Source organism: Oncorhynchus masou, chromosome 31 (assembly GCF_036934945.1).
Source record: "Oncorhynchus masou masou isolate Uvic2021 chromosome 31, UVic_Omas_1.1, whole genome shotgun sequence".
Taxonomy (NCBI): Eukaryota; Metazoa; Chordata; class Actinopteri; order Salmoniformes; family Salmonidae; genus Oncorhynchus; species Oncorhynchus masou.
The window spans coordinates 13,425,295-13,443,426 of record NC_088242.1 but is presented as its reverse complement, the minus strand read 5'-3'; the positions used below and the strand labels follow the sequence as shown (position 1 = coordinate 13,443,426).

Below are 18,132 nucleotides of genomic sequence, written 5' to 3'. Positions count from 1 at the left end.
AAACATTTCTAAAAACCTGTTTTTGCGGTCATTGATGAGGGGAAAAAATGTAATACATTTTTGAATAAGGCTGTAACGTAACAAAATGTGGAAAAAGTCAAGGGCTCGGAATGCATTCCAAATGCATTGTATACACACTGACACACACACATCATGCAATAAGACAGAACAGGAGAATAATGGGTGAGGGGAAAGTACTGATATTATCAGTGACCACCCTGATGAGTACTTATCAAATGGGCGATGACAAAACAAAGTAGGAGCGATTTCCTTTAAAGTGTAACCTAATCCAATTAACGGCAAATACACATTTTATTGCATGGCGTTTATGATTTGACAGGGTGAAAACCTAGAAAGGGCTAACGGACAACAGAAAACGTGTTTAAGAAATAACGAATCATGTTTAGTTTTAAACCCCTTTAATTTTATCAGTGGGTAAAAGGCATCCAAATCTGTAGGCTCAGTGTCCGTGCCTATTTGAGATTGTGTTTATGTGCAGCTTGATAACTAAAGAAAATAATGTATAAATAAAGATAAAACAAATGTTCCTCCTGGTAATACAACAGAAAACTTAAATCATTGTTATCGTATACCATTTGAACAACAAATTGTTTTTATTAAGACAAAAAAACTAAGTGCATGAGTTCATGCTTAAACTGCATTTTCCAAACGATTCCACCATGGTCCTCATTTCCTTTTGCGTGAAATGAAATTGGCCATTGAAAGTCCAATGCACATGTGTTAAAAGAGAAATAGACATTGAAAAATTCTGCAGTTTCTGATAAAGTATTTACATTTTAGTCATTGAGCAGATGCTCTTATCCAGAGTGACTTAGAGGACCAATTAGGGTTAAGTGCCTTGCTCAAGGTCACCGATTTTGTTTGTTCCTTAGTCGACTCAGGGATTCAAATCAGCAACCCTTCGGTTACTGGCCCAACACTTAACCGCTACGCTACCTGCCGCCCAGTATCTACTTAAGAAAACATTTCAAAGCAGTGAAGCGCAATAAAAGAAAGTAAGACAGCCCTGTCACTTCCACTCAATCTGTTGTGGTTAAGGTACACGTTGCTCACTGTACTAGCCCTTAATTACAAAACATGTCTATATCAAAATTTGTTTAGGATTTGATTAAGAAGTTAAACAATGGCATAGAAAAGAGTCGAGGCCGTCTATCCATCCAAAGTCAATTACGATAAGACATTAGCAACTGCATTTTTGTTCATTTCTTTACTTAAAAGGAAATAAAATACATACAAAGTAATAACGTTTAGAACAATTCTGCCATAGATTAAGAAACTTGCTATACATTGTTTTAATTTACACCATCTGAGCTGCCAAAAAGTATAAAATTATCAATATTCACAAAATGACTATACAGTAATCCTTAAATCAGTTGGTCAAGTATCCCGAAATTTTCGAAAAAAAAATATTCACCCAGTGTTCTAAAAAATAAAACAAATATAATATTTATGAAGATGTCAACAATATTTAACATACTAAAGACTTACAGTAGTGCAACTACCTATTGTCCATTTACAAAGAAATGTAGAAATAAATCTTTAAAAAGCAACATTTTTCAAATGTCTTTGAAAAGGACCACACCTATGCAGATTATTGCTATGTTAAAAAATATAGCACAACAGTTTGAAAAGGCACATGGGCCCTGGTAGTCTGAGCCAGATACCATGGTGTGTATTGGAGATGAAGTAAGGTACTGGACAAAAGGATCACAGCAGAGTCCCAGGGTTGAGCCGCAGGAGGGCTAGGTAGGGAGGCCGCAGGAGGGCTAGGTAGGGAGGCCGCAGGAGGGCTAGGTAGGGAGGCCGCAGGAGGGCTAGGTAGGGAGGCCGCAGGAGGGGTTTGTGGGATTAAAGTAGGTTCTGGTGGTGGTGCAGAAGAACATGGCGAGAGACACAGGAGATGTTTCTGAGGTAGAAGTCACACAGACGTGGTGACTGTAGTGTTATTGACCTCGTTTTTGTTGGAATCCAGAGCTTTGGCAGCGTTCAGGTCGTTGCGGAGGTTCTCCACCGCTTTCTTCATAGTCTTTAACTCACCTGGGTGAGGAGTGGCTTGTCGCATCAGCCTTCCCTGTAGGGAGGAGACAGAGGAACAGTGAAGAGAAACAGAAAGACTGCCAGATTCTACAACAGATATCTCATTTTGCCGTGCATTACAGTGCATTTGGAAAGTATTCAGACCCCTTGATTTTTTTCTCACATTTTGTTACATTACAGCCTTATTCTAAAATGGATTACATAAAAATAAATCCTCAATCTACATCAGTTATTGTTTATAGTTATGAGCGCGGCTTGGAGCGCACGCTTCAAACCTATTGTGTAATGTGAATGGTCAATGATCACGGCCCTACGGATCATCACAGGCCAATTATGCCATCGATATATGGTTTCATATGTAATGAAATTACATGTACACATGAAGACACTTGAAAGGGAGAAATATGAAACGTCATTGTTTGCTGAACTGATCGATTCTGATAAACTAAATGGGGATTATAGATTAATACAAACAGTGATCGGTTATTCATTCTTCTCATGATCATGATAAATAGTTAAAAGCCTAAATGACTCTAGGATGATTCCTATTGACTTAATGACCTGGATTGCTGAATCCCCTAATTATGTTAATAATGAATGATTGTTATGTGTGATTATGGATTTGATTGGATACCTGTTATTCTGTTTCCTTTGTGATGCAGCACAGACTACTCAGTAAATATACCACTTTATGGTTAAAGGAATTCCTGCCTCAGGTTCATCCATTCCTGTGTCACCTGACACGTGACCACCTGTTCACCTTTACTGTCAGTCATCCTACCTGTCCAGCTACCCACACAGATTCCACTAATCTTTCGAGCCGATTGATGACTGAACCAAAGACAGGTGAAAAGGAAATGGATGAGGAGAAGGAAGAATTGTCTCCACTGGAAGGAAGGAGAGAGGAGGAAAGAGCAGCTGAGGGAAAGGTCTTGGAACAAAGAAAAGATCTAGGAGCTAAGCCTAAAGCAACAAAGGCTTCATCCTCAACCACCAGCAGCACCAGAAGAACAAGGCAAGCAACTTGGTTATTTTAAGGATTATGTGGTTGAGTTTCCGACATCAAAGGGCAAGTCCACCAGAGCTCAAAGTGTTGATGGATCAACTGTACGTGTCAGCCATCAACCAGCCCCTCTGAGCCAAGGACCGGAAACTGCTTTGGGACGGAAAAGGGGTCTCCAGGAAGAACGACAGGCTGATGAAGGATGTCACCTATTGGATGTGCAGGCCCGTAGAGCTCTACAGGAACGGGAATTCATTGCCAAGGACCTGGCACAGCAGCGACAGTACCGTCAAGCAAGAAGGGAATTGGCCGGACGTCCAGCTCTAGGAAGAGTCTTGGTGATTCCAAACTTATTCCATTTAAGGATGAGGCCTCTGATCTTGAGGATCTTCAATGCTGCAGAAATGTTTTGCCACCCCCTTCCCTAGATCTGTGCTTCGACACAATCCTGTATCTGAGCTCTACGGACAATTCCTTTGACTTCATGGCTTGGTTTTTTCTCTGACATGCACTGTCAACTGTGGGACCTTATATAGACAGGTGTGTTTCTTCCCAAATCATGTCCAATCAATTGAATTTACCACAAGTTAATCAAGTTGTAGAAACATCTGAAGGATGATCAATGGAAACAGGTTGCACCTGTGCTCAATTTCGAGTCTCATGGCAAAGGGTCTGAATGGTTATGATTTTAAATACATTTGCAAAAATTTCTGAAAACCTGTTTTTCTTTGTCATGATGGGGTAGTGTGTGTAGATTTGAGGATTTGTATTTCTTTATTCAATTTTAGAATAAGGCTGTAACGTAACAAAATGTGGAATAAGTCTAGCAGTCTGAGTATTTTCCGAAGGCACTGTATATGTTATTTTTTGCCCTAAATGTTTAGGGGCATGGACTCTACAAGGTGTCTAAAGCGTTCCACAGGGATGCTGCCCATGTTGACTATTGCTTCCCAAAGATGTGTCAAGTTGGCTGGATGTCCTTTGGATGGCAGCCCATTCTTGATACACACGGGAAATTGTTGAGCGTGAAAAACCCAGGAGAATTGCAGTTCTTGACACAAACCAGCATGCCTGGCACCTACTACCGTACCCCGTTCAAAGCCCCATAAATATTTTGTCTTGACCTTTCACCCTCTGAATAGCACACATACACAATCAAAAGTCTGAAATCGTTATATAACACCCCCCCCCCCCTTCAGCTACACTGATTAAGTGGATTTAACAAGTGACATCAATAAGGAATAATAGATTTTATTTGGATTCACCAGGTCAGGCTGTCATGGAAAGAGCAGCTGTTCTTAATGTTTTGTATACTCAGTGTACACTTGGACATAATTCAAAAGATCTAAAAGATGAAATGTAGTTTTCAACCAGTTAAGGGACTCAATGACTATAGCTTTATATTAGTTGAACATTAATGCAAGCGGCATCTCTTTCTTTGTTTAGTGATTGGCGCCCCGCCAGTTTTGACATTTCAAACGACCCATGAGTGGTGACAGTTTTGAATTTTCAAACGACCCTTTTGACAGTTATGACGTTTCAAACGACCTCTGTCTTTTCTACCCCATCGCCTCCTGTCATTCACCTTCACACGCTCCTCTACACACACACTTCTCGTCCTTCCTCTCACCTTTTCATCATCCTCGTCATCGTCTTCATCCAGGAAGTGGATGGCACTGATCCTCTTCATGGCCTTGTCACCCCAGGTGTCATCCACCATGTCATTCACCAGGCTCTCCAGAGCACCACAGCGAGCAAGGTTGTCTGAGCCTAAAACAGGATACATTAGATATGTTGTGAGAGGAAATTAATAATTTACATCTTAAGCAATAATTTGCTTTTCAAAATTATGCTTAAATGCATGCATGAAAGGCCTGTGAAAACTACCACATACGGACAATGGTAGCCTTAATTCAACAGATTCAAATGTATACGTTTAGTATGACGTGTTCTCATTCTGCAACAGATTGGGTTCTCTCAATCATGTCAGCGAAGAGGAGCTGTCCCATGACACAGTGCTGAGAGTTTGTGCAGCTTGTGACAATGCTCATAAATGAGAGCTTGGAAGCGGGTAGATAAGTTTCAAATCCCAGTTTAGTCACAAGCTGAAAGCTAACCCCCCACCCCCCCAACTCAAGCTCACAGACTTGACCTTCAAAGTCTTAGATCCTCATCTGCTGCTCAGCAAATGAACAAAGGGTTACAGAAATGAACATAAAAACTTAGTCCTCTCATTCCGAGATAAATCAGGGATTACTAAAGGAGGATGGTCATAACAAGGAGCACACACTGTAGTAATTCAATGAATCAAATCAGAAACATGACATATGGGTCCTGCAACCAGGTTGTGGAGTTAGATTTTATTTTTTATCCAATCAACAATTGGATCAGGCCTAGATTATTCCAGGACTCAGCTGAGTGAGCGAGCAAGCCTCTCCTTGCTTCACCTCACCCAGCAGGCTTTTAATGGCTGCAGGCCAGTCAGGAGTTAAGCCTCTTTAGCTATCCAATCCACTGGAGTAAAAAATAAATAAATTAAAAAAAAACAAAAAAACAGCAAAGGAGCAGGCCTGGCCCTCGAGTGGGAGGGGGTTAGAGCATATGCCCAGATCCAGTACAGTTACAGGTAGAGCTCAGTTACAGAGACTCTGGGTTGGCGCCCAGGCTGTGTCGCAGCCGGCCACGACCGGGAGGTCCGTGGGGTGACGCACAATTGGCCTAGCGTCGTCCGGGTTAGGAAGAGTTTTGATGGTAGGGATATCCTTGTCTCATCGCGCACCAGCGACTCCTGTGGCAGGCCGGGCGCAGTGCGCGCCAACCAAGGTATCCAGGTGCATGGTGTTTCCTCTGACACATTGGTGCGGCTGCCTTACGGGTTGGAGGCGCGCGGTGTTAAGAAGCAGTGCGGCTTGGTTGGGTTGTGTTTCTGAGGACGCATGGCTTTCGACCTTCGTCTCTCCCGAGCCCGTACAGGAGTTGTAGCGATGAGACAAGATAACTACTAACAATTGGATACCACAAAATTTGGGAGAAAAAGCACCACCAGAACCTACTTTAATCCCCAAAAAAGTACAACTCAATAATTAAATTGGATGTAATAAATGTATCACAAGTCACTTTAAACAATGATAATGTTTATATACCCTACATTACTCATCTCACATGTATATACTGTACTCTATACCATCTACTGCAACTTGCCTATGCCGCACAGCCATCGCTCATCCAGTTATTTATATGAACATATTCATTCCTTTACACTTGTGTGTTTAAGGTGGTTGTGAAATTGTTAGATTACTTGTTAGATATTACTGCACGGTAGGAACGAGAAGCACAAGCATTTCGCTACTCTCACATCAACATCTGCTAACCATGTGTATTTGATTTGATTTTTGACTTCTGGGTTAAGTGGGAGGGTGTTAAGAAACGCGGTTTGGCAGGTCATGTTTCAGAAGACGCATGCCTCTACCTTCGCTGCAGCTCCCCAGCTGGCTCAGGAAGCAATAAAAGATCGAAATCGGGGAGAAAAAAGGAGGGTAAAATAGATCATTCATAAATACACATATAATGTGTGTGTATATATATATATATATATATATATATACACACACACAGTTAAAGTCTGAAGTTTACATACACTTTATAAATTTAAACTCAGTTTATCACAATCCCTGACATTTAATCCTAGGAAAAATTCCCTGTCTTAGGTTAGTTAGGAGCACCACTTTATTTTAAAAATGTGAAATATCAAAATAATAGTAGAGAGAATGATTTATTTCAGCTTTTATTTATTTCATCCCATTCCCAGTGGGTCAGAAGTTTACATACTACCAAATACTAATTGAGTGTATTGCCTTTAAATTGTTTAACTTGGGTCAAATATGTTGGGTAGCCTTCCACAAGCCTTCCACAATAAGTTGGGTGAATTTTGGCCCATTCCTCCTGACAGAGCTGGTGTAACTGAGTCAGGTTTGTAGGCCTCCTTGCTCGCACACACTTTTTCAGTTTTGCCCACAAATGTTCAATGGGATTGAGGTGATGGCCACTCCAATACCCTGACTTTGTTGTCCTTAAGCCATTTTACCACAACTTCGGAAGTATGCTTGGGGGTAATTGTCCATTTGGAAGACCCCATTTGCGACCAAGCTTTAACTTCCTGACTGATGTCTTGAGATGTTGATTCAATATATCCATATAATTTACCTACCTCATGATGCCATCTATTTTGTGAAGTGCACCAGCCCTCCTGCAGCAAAGCACCCCCACAACATGATGCTGCCACCCCCATTCTTCACGGTTAGGATGGTATTCTTTGGCTTGCAAGCCTCCCCCTATCGCTCCAAACATAATGATGGTCATTATGGCCAAACAGTTCTATTTTACGTTCATCAGACCAGAGGACATTTCTCCAAAAAGTATGATCTTTGTCCATGTGCAGTTGCAACCCGTAGTCTGGCTTTTTTAATGGCGGTTTTGGAGCTGTGGCTTCTTCCTTGCCGAGGGTCCTTTCAGGTTATGTTGATATAGGACTCATTTTACTGTGGCTATAGATACTTTTGTACCCGTTTCCTCCAGCATCTTCAACAGGTCCTTTGCTGTTGTTCTGGGATTGATTTGCACTTTCCTCACCACAGTGGTGTTTATAATTGCGTACTGTTGTTTGTACAGATGAAGGTGGTACCTTCAGGCGTTTGGAAATTGCTCCCAAGGATGAAGTAGACTTGGAGGTCTACAATTTCTTTGCTGGGGTCTTGGCTGATTTCTTTTGATTTTCCCATGATGTCAAGCAAAGAGGCACTGAGTTTGAAGGTAGGCCTTGAAATACATCCACAGGTACCATTTTCTGGAATTTTCCAAGCTGTTTAATGGCACAGTCAACTTAGTGTATGTAAACTTCTGACCCACTGGATTTGTGACAGTGAATTATAAGTGAAATAATCTGTCTAAACAATTGTTGGAAAAATTACTTGTCATGCACAAAGTAGATGTCAAAACAGATTTGCCAAAACTATAATTTGTTAACAAGAAACTTGGAGTGGTTGAAAAACAAGTTAATGACTCCAACCGTGTGTGTGTGTGTGTGTGTGTGTGGTATATATATATTTTTTTTTTAATTAAGACAAATTATATAAAGTTGTCGGCTATATGATCTGGTCATTATTCAGCTAACAAGCCAAAAACAAACTAAAACATTGTTTAGAATGTTGCTTTTAGTTGCTTGGTTTTCTGTATTGAAATACTAAGTACATTTTTAAAACAGGTGCATTTAAATGGTGTTCAAATACACTAGTTACGCTATTTTGCTGATATGCAGCCTGTAGTTTGTGTTGATTCTTTTTCATAACTACAAGTTTGTTGGACGACAATAGAATGTTAATGTCGTCGGTGCAACTGTCATAGTGTAAACCAGCCTTTAGTCTTGAGATCTTTGGTTGTTTAGTACATGGCCTCACATGCGACTCCTTAAAAAGATGGGTGGGGCTAAGTCATAAGAGGGTGTGAACAATGTTGAATGGGTATAGACAAAGCAGAACTTCCCAGTAGGTTTACCAAAACATTCGAGGGCCATTTTCTCAAGTGAGGTTACAAGTTTATCAACTTACAAAGCAGAATTACTTCCCCATTGTTCCTCAACTGTAGTGTATGATACCAGTTAAGCGCAGAGTCTCTACTTTTATTCAATGCAACAACAAAAATCTTTTAAAAAACAATAATATTTTGCTACATAAGACCGAATCGAGCCGCTCGGTTTTTATTATGCTTTGCTGTTCGTAAGGTTAGCATAGCTAACAAATTGTCAGCCAACATAACTTATAACGTAACTTATTTGAAAAGTCTTTATTACATTGCAGAACATAGCTAAAGCTAAGAATTTGTATCCGCTCTCAGACTTTGGTTGTATATTTTCCACCATTTTCTTCAAATCTAAAGAATTGCCTTTTGGGGCCTAAAAAGCAAGGAAACAGTGGCCACTGCTCGTATACTTTATATTTTGTTGACTGTAGTACGACATCCATAAACTTTTGGCATACTAACCATAGCCATACTACGACCAATAGGCATACTTCATGTGAGGTAAATTGAGTATGAATACTCATACTAACCATACATGAACAAACCTAAATACATACACATAAATACATACATATACACACATATACATATATATAATAAAAGTACACATATACAACTATATACTATATGCATGTATAAAAAGATAAACATCACCTGTGCCTGACGTACATACGTAGTGTGCTAGCAAAACAGTCCTGTAGCGTAGCACTTCTGTATTGAGCGAGTAACTGGTACTTCCTGCTTTAGTTTTTGCTTGTAAGCAGGAATCCCGAGAATAGAATTATGGTCAGATTTGCCAAGGGAAGGAGAGCTTTGTATGCGTCTCTGTGTGTGTGGAGTAAAGGTGATCTAGAGGTTGTTTTTTTTTCTCCTCTGGTTGCACATGTGACATGCTGGTAGAAATTAGGTAAAACGGATTTAAGATTGCCTGCATTAAAGTCCCCGGCCACTAGGAGCGCCACTTCTGGATGAGCATTTTGTTTGCTTTACAACCTTATCCAGCTCATTGAGTGCCGTCTTAGTGCCAGCATCGGTTTGTTGTGTTAAATAGACAGCTACGAATATAAACTCAGCAAAAATAAAAACATCCCTTTTTCAGGAACCGGTCTTTCAAAGATAATTCGTAAAATCCATATAACTTGACAGATCTTCATTGTAAAGGGTTTAAACACTGTTTCCCATGCTTGTTCAATGAACCGTGAACAATTAATGAACATGCACCTGTGGAACGGTCGTTAAGACCTAACAGCTTACAGATGGTAGGCAATTAAGGTCATAGTTATGAAAACTTAGGACACTAAAAAAGGCCTATCGACTGACTTTGAAAAACACCAAAAGAAAGATGCCCAGCGTCCCTGCTCATCTTTGTGAACGTGCTTAGGCATGCTGCAAGGCATGAGGACTGCAGATGTGGCCAGGGCAATAGATTGAAATGTCCGTACTGTGAGGCGCCTAAGACAGCGCTACAGAGAGAGACAGGATGGACAGCTGATCATCCTCGCCGTGGCAGACCATGTGTAACAACACCTGCACAGGGTTGGTACATCCGAACATCACACCATGGCAACAACTGCCCAAGTTACACCAGGAATGCAGAATCCCTCCATCAGTGCTCAGACTGTCTGCAATAGGCTGAGAGAGGCTGGACTGAGGGCTTGTAGACCAGTTGTAAGGCAGGTCCTCACCAGACATCACCGGCAACAACGTCACCTATAGACACAAACCCACTGTCGTTGGACCAGACAGGACTGGCAAAAAGTGCTCACTGACGAGTCGCAGTTTTGTCTCACCAGGGTTGATGGTCGGATTCGCGTTTATGGAACGAAGGAATGAGCGTTACACCGAGGCCTGTACTCTGGAGCGGGATTGATTTGGAGGTGGAGGGTCCGTCATGGTCTGGGGCGGTGTGTCACAGCATAATCGGCCTGAGCTTGTCGTCATTGCAGGCAATCTCAAAGCTGTGCGTTACAGGGAAGACATGCTCCTCCCTCATGTGGTACCCTTCCTGCAGGTTTATCCATAACCCTGCAGCATGACAATGCCACCAGCCATACTGCTCGTTCTGTGCGTGATTTCCTTCAAGACAAAAATGTCAGTGTTCTGCCATGACCAGTGAAGAGCCCGGATCTCATTCCCATTGCGCACGTCTGGGACCTGTTGGATCGGAGGGCTCGGGCCATTCCCCCCCAGAAATGTCCGGGAACTTGCAGGTGCCTTGGTGGAAGAGTAAAGTAACATCTCACAGCAAGAACTGGCACATTTGGTTCAGTCCATGAGGAGGAGATGCACTGCAGTACTCACTTTGCAGCTGGTGGCCACACCAGATACTGACTGTTACTTTTGACCCCTGCTTTGTTCAGTAACACATTATTCCATTTCTGTTAGTCACATGTCTGTAACTTGTTTAGTTTATGTCTCAGTTGTTGAATCTTGTTATGTTCATACAAATAGTTACACATGAAGTTTGCTGAAAATAAACGTAGCTGACAGTGAGAGGACGTTTCCTTTTTTGCTGAGTTTATATAAGAACTCTTGTTACAGCTTATCATGAGGTACTCTACCTCAGGTGAGCAATACCTCAAGACTTCTTTAATATTAGACATTGCGCACTAGCTGTTATTGACAAAAAAGACCCACACCCCCGCCCCTCGTCTTACCAGATGTAGCTGCTCTGTCCTGCCGATGCACGGAAAACCCAGACAGACCGAGGGTAAGTAATCTTGCACGAGCCTTGGATTGTGCGAGGTGGAAAGACTCATGGGAGATGGGCTTCAGAAACAGGAGCCTAAGGCAGCTATATGTACAAGTACACCCCCTGGACAGGACCCCTGTCTATAGCAGGCTTTACCCCTAATCTACCTCCTTAATGCTGAGTGCCAAGCAGATACACATCAGGTCACATTTTTCACAGGTCTTTGGTGACTCGTCCAGGGATCGAACTCCAAACTTTCCAATCTCAGGGCGGACACAAACCACAAGGCTACTGAGTTGGAAGACCACGAGAAGACCTTACCTTTACTCTCTGGTTCTGAAGGCTGCTGGGGCAGGAGAACACAGGTGAGCACCTTTTCCCCAGACTCTGGGTCTATGTCATTCTGGAAGGTGAGCAGAGGCTGCGACTGGTTCTCTGACAGCCACAGTGCCTTGAGTCGCAGCGCAGTCAGAGAAATGGGTAGGTGGAGCAGTCTGGAGAGAGATGACATGGTATGGACAGGCTTCAGAAGAATATTGCAAAATGTTTTGTGAACCTGATTGATTTGTGGACAGCTAAGAACAAGTCTATTGGTGTCAAATATTATGATTTATTGTGAGCACCAGTCACATCTAAAAGCTTTACTGGGTCTGGTGTATATTCAAATGTGACTATTGTATATGATTAAAAAGGTTAATAAAGTGGCATTGAATGTTAATGTAGCCTACCTATTTCCGGAGACATCAAACACATGCAGCTCTGAGGCCTGAGAGATCTCAGAGGGAATCCTTGTAAGCCTGTTCTCTCGTACACAGAAGACATTCAGGCTAATGCAACCTCCAATCTTCATTTGGGTAGGAAAGACATACAAGCAAGACGTGAAAACAGTGCCTTTAGTTCACCCACACAATTGCATATTTGTTCCGTGTTCTGAGGCACACCGACATCTTGCAGGGAGGAAGAGGGAAAAAGCTTTGGTTAGACCAATTTATGTAAAATAAAAAAAATCTAAATTACATTTTTACTTTACCATTACAAAACCACAGAAAAATATGGTGTGAGTGTGTGTATACCTTCATTGTTCAAAATATCCATTTAGTGTAATGGGCATAGAAAGGTAAACCATTCAGAGCATTTGAGAGCTTTGCCATAGAAATGGGCATATTTAAAATCCTGTGTGGCTTAGTTGGTAGAGCATGGCACTCGCAATGCCAGGATTGTGGGTTTGATTCCCACAGGGGACTAGTATAAAAATTAAAAATAGGAAAGTTGCTCTGGATAAGGGTGTCTGTCTGCTAAATAACTAAAATGTATTGAACGGCTAAGGTGTTTGGCAGATTAGGAGCTAAAATTAGCTGCAATTACTAGTGTGTTAAAGTAGGGACCTGATGGGCCAGCTAAAGGTCTGTAGTAAGACTAATCTACTAACTAAATCAGTCAGTGGCCAGACAGACTTGAACAGGAACCAAATACAGTAATGGAGTCTCATCATGTTAAAAGGATCTGGCTAAACTGAAGCCCTCACTGGAGTGAATAAGAGTTCACGACGAGGGAAGAAGAGAAGTCCAAATACCAACAGGAATCCCAGTTAGTAGGCTACAAAGGAGACTACTCAAAGTCTAGCTATTACCTCAGAAGTAGGCTATACAAAGGACAACATGCATGGGCCTACGCTCAAACATCAATACCAGATACATTGTTTGTCTATGGATATCTTCCTAAGTAAATATGAATATTGTTAAAATATTTGCATTAAAATGGAAATAAGCAAATATCAGCCTTTGATACTTTGAGCCAATTATCAATGAGTCATAAATATTGATTTAAAAATCAACCACATACCTAACACCACGGTATTGTGGTAAACAAGTGCTTGTCTGGTACCAGGACTACAGTTAACATTAGAAACGTCATGCAGCATTCACGGTTTGAGACAATAAAACAATGACACTATCAATTCATTATCTGGGCCAAGTGCTGTGGACTCACACACTGAACTGTTTGCGTGACTGAGACACAGTGGCATTGTACAATCACTAAAGGGCCTTTCAGATAAAGATTTAACCAGAGGGAGCTTGCTTTCTCTCCAACAGACAAGAGGCTAGAATAAACACAGCACTTGGAGAATAAACCGTAGCTGAACACACCAGAGCACTGCAGAAGATAATAGAAAAGAAATGGATGGGGGGGGGGGGCTGCATGTTTTGTCTGGGAAAAACAGTGTGTTTGCTGTCTGCGCTCGAATCTCCTGGAAACAAAAGATAGCATGCCACCAGCCTAGGAGCTAAAATCATGCAGCTGCTACTGTATAGACAGTCACATGCCAGGAATGATGAGTGGCACAGCCATGTCTTAGGTGAAGACAGTCACAGCGGGAGATGGCCTTTGTGACAGAGTTCTCCAGGTCAATTTGATAATCGACATTGGTCTGCATAGTACCACAGTGGCATTCTGTATGCTTCTACTGAATGAGATTCAGTTCACAGAAACTGGATTTCCTGGTTAGCAGGTGTGAGGATTAGCATTTCACAATCCCCACTAAAATCAGAAGGGGTCAAGTCTAGTGCAGATAAATTCTGCATGCAAATCACAGTGATTACTGGGGGATGCACTAACCAGATTACACTTACTCATGACTGAAGCTTCTATGATTTTACATCATTGATCCGAGCAGCAGGGTAAATCATGGAGGCAAAATGAGATGCGATCAAGGTTTACATTAGCCTTTTTCTGAGCATGTTCAGACAGCATGCACAAGCATTTTGCTTAGGGTAAAATGGTTAGCTTAGCATTACATGCAAATAGACAGTTCCCTAACATTTAGAACAGACGCATAAACCCACCCCCCACAAGTCAATTTCCTGTGTCTACATTGAAGACAAACTGGTGTGTGTGTGGGGGGGGGGGGGGGGGGGGTATTTCTACAGCAGAGCTAGGAAACAAGTTCTGTCAATTGGAGAAAGTGACCGTTTGAAATAATTTAAAAAAAGTACCTCACAGCAGCAAGGGGACAGATTGCTTTTTGTCTTAACAGTGCACTCCTTCATATAATACAAGGATTGTGTTGTAAATCAATGTACTGTGGAGCGACTTCACTGCGGCATCACAAATGTGATAAATATGGTAAAATCACAAAGGAAGATGGAGTCAAACTTTGAGCCATTAAACAAGCCCTTATTTTATCACAGAAAGAAACAAAGGAAGAGGAGTCATGTCCTCGTAACATGAAGCATTTACAAGATAAAGATATGATCTAAGCCCATAATAGACAGACTATGAACTGTAGCAGACTATGAACTGTAGCAGACTATGAACTGTAGCAGACTATGAACTGTAGCAGACTATGAACTGTGGTGCCCTTTGAAGCAACAAGTCTCAACAAGTCTCACAATGCTTATTTGCTTCAAACTACTACATGTGGAAAGACTATAGCATACCTCTTTTGGTAATGATGCTAATCGGTTTCTGTCACAGTTGAAGTTGGAGAGTCTCTTTAGTTTTCCAATACTTCTTGGCACACTCTAAAGAGGGAAACAACCAGTAAGAAATAACTACATTTTGCACATACAGTAATGGGTATAGCAGTGACACTTGACTGGCATGTGGCCCAGCATGGGGATTACTTACAGTCCTCCTGGCAGGATGAAATAAACAAATCTAATTGTTTGTGCCAAAGTGAGGATAAGTCCCTGGCACACACTTAGATGTTTAGCCTCTTAGGAAGTGAAGACTAAGGGCATAATGAAGGTCAAAGGTTACAAGATTAAAGGAGATGCATCCCTTCAGAAGGAAAACTAAATTGTGTCGTGCTGTACTGTAGATCCTTAGGTCTTTCCAAGGACAGAAGAGCACAGCCATCAGAGGTGGGTAATTACTACTGTAGAAATCAACAGTAGCTAAAGAGAACAATGTTCTGACCTTGTTAGCACATAAATTAAACTTCTTGATGTTGGATGAAACCGTTGTCTTTAGATTTCGATTACATAACAGAAAAGTAATTGGGTCATTACTTAAATTGGGTCAAACCTGCCCTCACAACAGTATGTATATATGAGGAACTACAATGCTATCAAAAACACACCTGTAACTGGTTCTCTGTGAGCATCAGTTCAGTGAGACTCTCACAGTTGCCAATGCTCTCTGGCAGCTGGGCAAGACGATTCTGGTCTGCTTTCAATATAGACAGTTGCCTTAGTTTTCCTGCAAAACAAAAAGCCTTACTTACTGTGATGCAGACATATACATGAGGGTAGTCAGGATAGCATGGGAATCATTAGAATTCATAAAACAAGTTAATTGGCACCAATACCTATGGCTAACAAAACAATATACACTGCTCCAAAAAAATAAAGAAAACACTAAAATAACACATCCTAGATCTGAATGAATGAATATTTTTATTAAAAACTTTACATAGTTGAATGTGCTAACAACAAAATCACACAAAAATTATCAATGGAAATCAAATCTATCAACCCATGGAGGTCTGATTTGGAGTCACACTCAAAATTAAAGTGGAAAACCACACTACAGGCTGATTCAACTTTGATGTAATGTCCTTAAAACAAGTCAAAATGAGGCTCAGTAGTGTGTGTGTGTGGCCTCCACGTGCCTGTATGACCTCCCTACAACGCCTGGGCATGCTCCTGATGAGGTGGCGGATGGTCTTCTGAGGGATCTCCTCCCAGACCTGGCCTAAAGCATCAGCCAACTCCTGGACAGTATGTGGTGCAACGTGGCATTGGTGGATGGAGCGAGACATGATGTCCCAGATGTGCTCAATTGGATTCAGGTCTGGGGAACGGGCGGGCCAGTCCATAGCATCAATGCCTTCCTCTTGCAGGAACTGCTGACACACTCCAGCCACATGAGGTATAGCATTGTCTTGCATTAGGAGGAACCCAGGGCCAACCGCATCAGCATATGGTCTCACAAGGGGTCTGAGGATCTCATCTCGGTACCTAATGGCAGTCAGGCTACCTCTGGCGAGCACATGGAGGGCTGTGCGGCCCCCCAAAGAAATGCCACCCCACACCATGACTGACCCACCGCCAAACCGGTCATGCTGGAGGATGTTGCAGGCAGCAGAACGTTCTCCACGGCGTCTCCAGACTGTCACGTGCTCAGTGTGAACCTGCTTTCATCTGTGAAGAGCACAGGGCGCCAGTGGCGAATTTGCCAATCTTGGTGTTCTCTTGCAAGCCAAACATCCTGCACGGTGTTGGGCTGTAAGCACAACCCTCACCTGTGGACGTCAGGCCCTCATACCACCCTCATGGAGTCTGTTTCTGACCGTTTGAGCAGACATGTACATTTGTGGCCTGCTGGAGGTCATTTTGCAGTGCTCTGGCAGTGCTCCTCCTGCTCCTCCTTGCACAAAGGCGGAGGTAGCGGTCCTGCTGCTGGGTTGTTGCCCTCCTACGGCCTCCTCCACGTCTCCTGATGTCTTCTGGTAGCGCCTCCATGCTCTGGACACTACGCTGACAGACACAGCAAACCTTCTTGCCACAGCTCGCATTGATGTGCCATCCTGGATGTGCTGCACTACCTGAGCCACTTGTGTGGGTTGTAGACTCCGTCTCATGCTACCACTAGAGTGAAAGCACCGCCAGCATTCAAAAGTGACCAAAACATCAGCCAGGAAGCATAGGAACTGAGAAGTGGTCTTTGGTCACCACCTGCAGAACCACTCCTTTATTGGGGGGTGTCTTGCTAATTGCCTATAATTTCCACCTGTTGTCTATTCCATTTACACAACAGCATGTGAAATTTATTGTCAATGAGTGTTGCTTCCTAAGTGGACAGTATGATTTCACAGAACTGTGATCGACTTGGAGTTACATTGTCTTGTTTAAGTGTTCCCTTTATTTTTTTGAGCAGTGTATCACAGTCTAATAAAACATAACATTTTGTGATTCCATGCAACATGACCACAGATGTCAATGTTTGCATCTCAGTCTTCTTATTGGGAAAAAAATGATAAATATTTCTATTTTAAATCAAATAATGCTAAATGGATTTAATTATTACATTTTCCATTCTATTGTACCCTAGGGCCACATCAACCGGGGATAAGTCAGGTCTGTTACCAAATGTGGACTCCATGTGGTTAACCTTTTTGATAAAACTACGCAATATATTTTAATCTGTTCAGATTAACTGTCTATTTATGCTCAATTTACACTGATGTTGATCCCAGTTTGACCCAATCAGTATCAGCATGGATCAGCATTCACAAATGCAAAGCAGCACACGCATGTCTCAAAGACACTATGGTGGTGTAGAGTGTAACAGCGTCCTGACCTATGCCCTCTGGCAGAGCATCGATGAGGTTCTGAGACACCAGCAGGTCAGTTAGGGAGACCAGGCCGCCGATCTCTTCTGGAAGGTGCTCCAGTTTGTTCTCCGATACATCTAGACACAGGAGGCTTTTCATGCTGCCTATCTCCTACGGGTTGAACACACTTCAATTATAAATGCATATCCCAGTCCGTGTTAGCCCTTAACAATAATGGTGCATCTCGTGACTGTTATATCAACACAAGTCGCAATATTAATTTAGTCTAAGCACATCCAATGTTTTAGAATGGGTGGGAGCATTTTACTTTTTGGGAAATCAAACCATATTCTACAAGTTCGTTCAACTGTAATATTAAAGACATTTAAAAATATATATATATATTAGTGCAAACATCTTACTGCAGGTATTTCAGCCAACTGGTTTCCGTCCAGCCACAAGTTCTTCAAGCTGACAAGACAGCCTATTGTTTCAGGCTGCGTGGGAGGAAGTATTTTGGAGGCAGAG

The 18,132-nt window shown here is 42.1% G+C and overlaps 1 protein-coding gene across 1 annotated transcript in view; it reads right to left on the bottom strand.

Moving 5' to 3' along the window:
* Positions 1–402: 402 nt before the first annotated feature.
* Positions 403–18,132, bottom strand: part of lrrc1 (leucine rich repeat containing 1) — a 41,969-nt gene continuing 24,239 nt past the window's right edge. Inside the window, exons 7-14 of the mRNA XM_064950149.1 lie at positions 18,027–18,101; positions 17,631–17,775; positions 15,409–15,527; positions 14,765–14,848; positions 12,056–12,171; positions 11,649–11,821; positions 4,692–4,831; positions 403–2,092 (exon numbers count right to left, since the gene is read on the bottom strand). Coding sequence (XP_064806221.1) covers positions 1,940–2,092; positions 4,692–4,831; positions 11,649–11,821; positions 12,056–12,171; positions 14,765–14,848; positions 15,409–15,527; positions 17,631–17,775; positions 18,027–18,101 — 1,005 coding nt within the window. The 3' untranslated portion in view covers positions 403–1,939. The remainder of the gene's footprint in view (positions 2,093–4,691; positions 4,832–11,648; positions 11,822–12,055; positions 12,172–14,764; positions 14,849–15,408; positions 15,528–17,630; positions 17,776–18,026; positions 18,102–18,132) is intronic.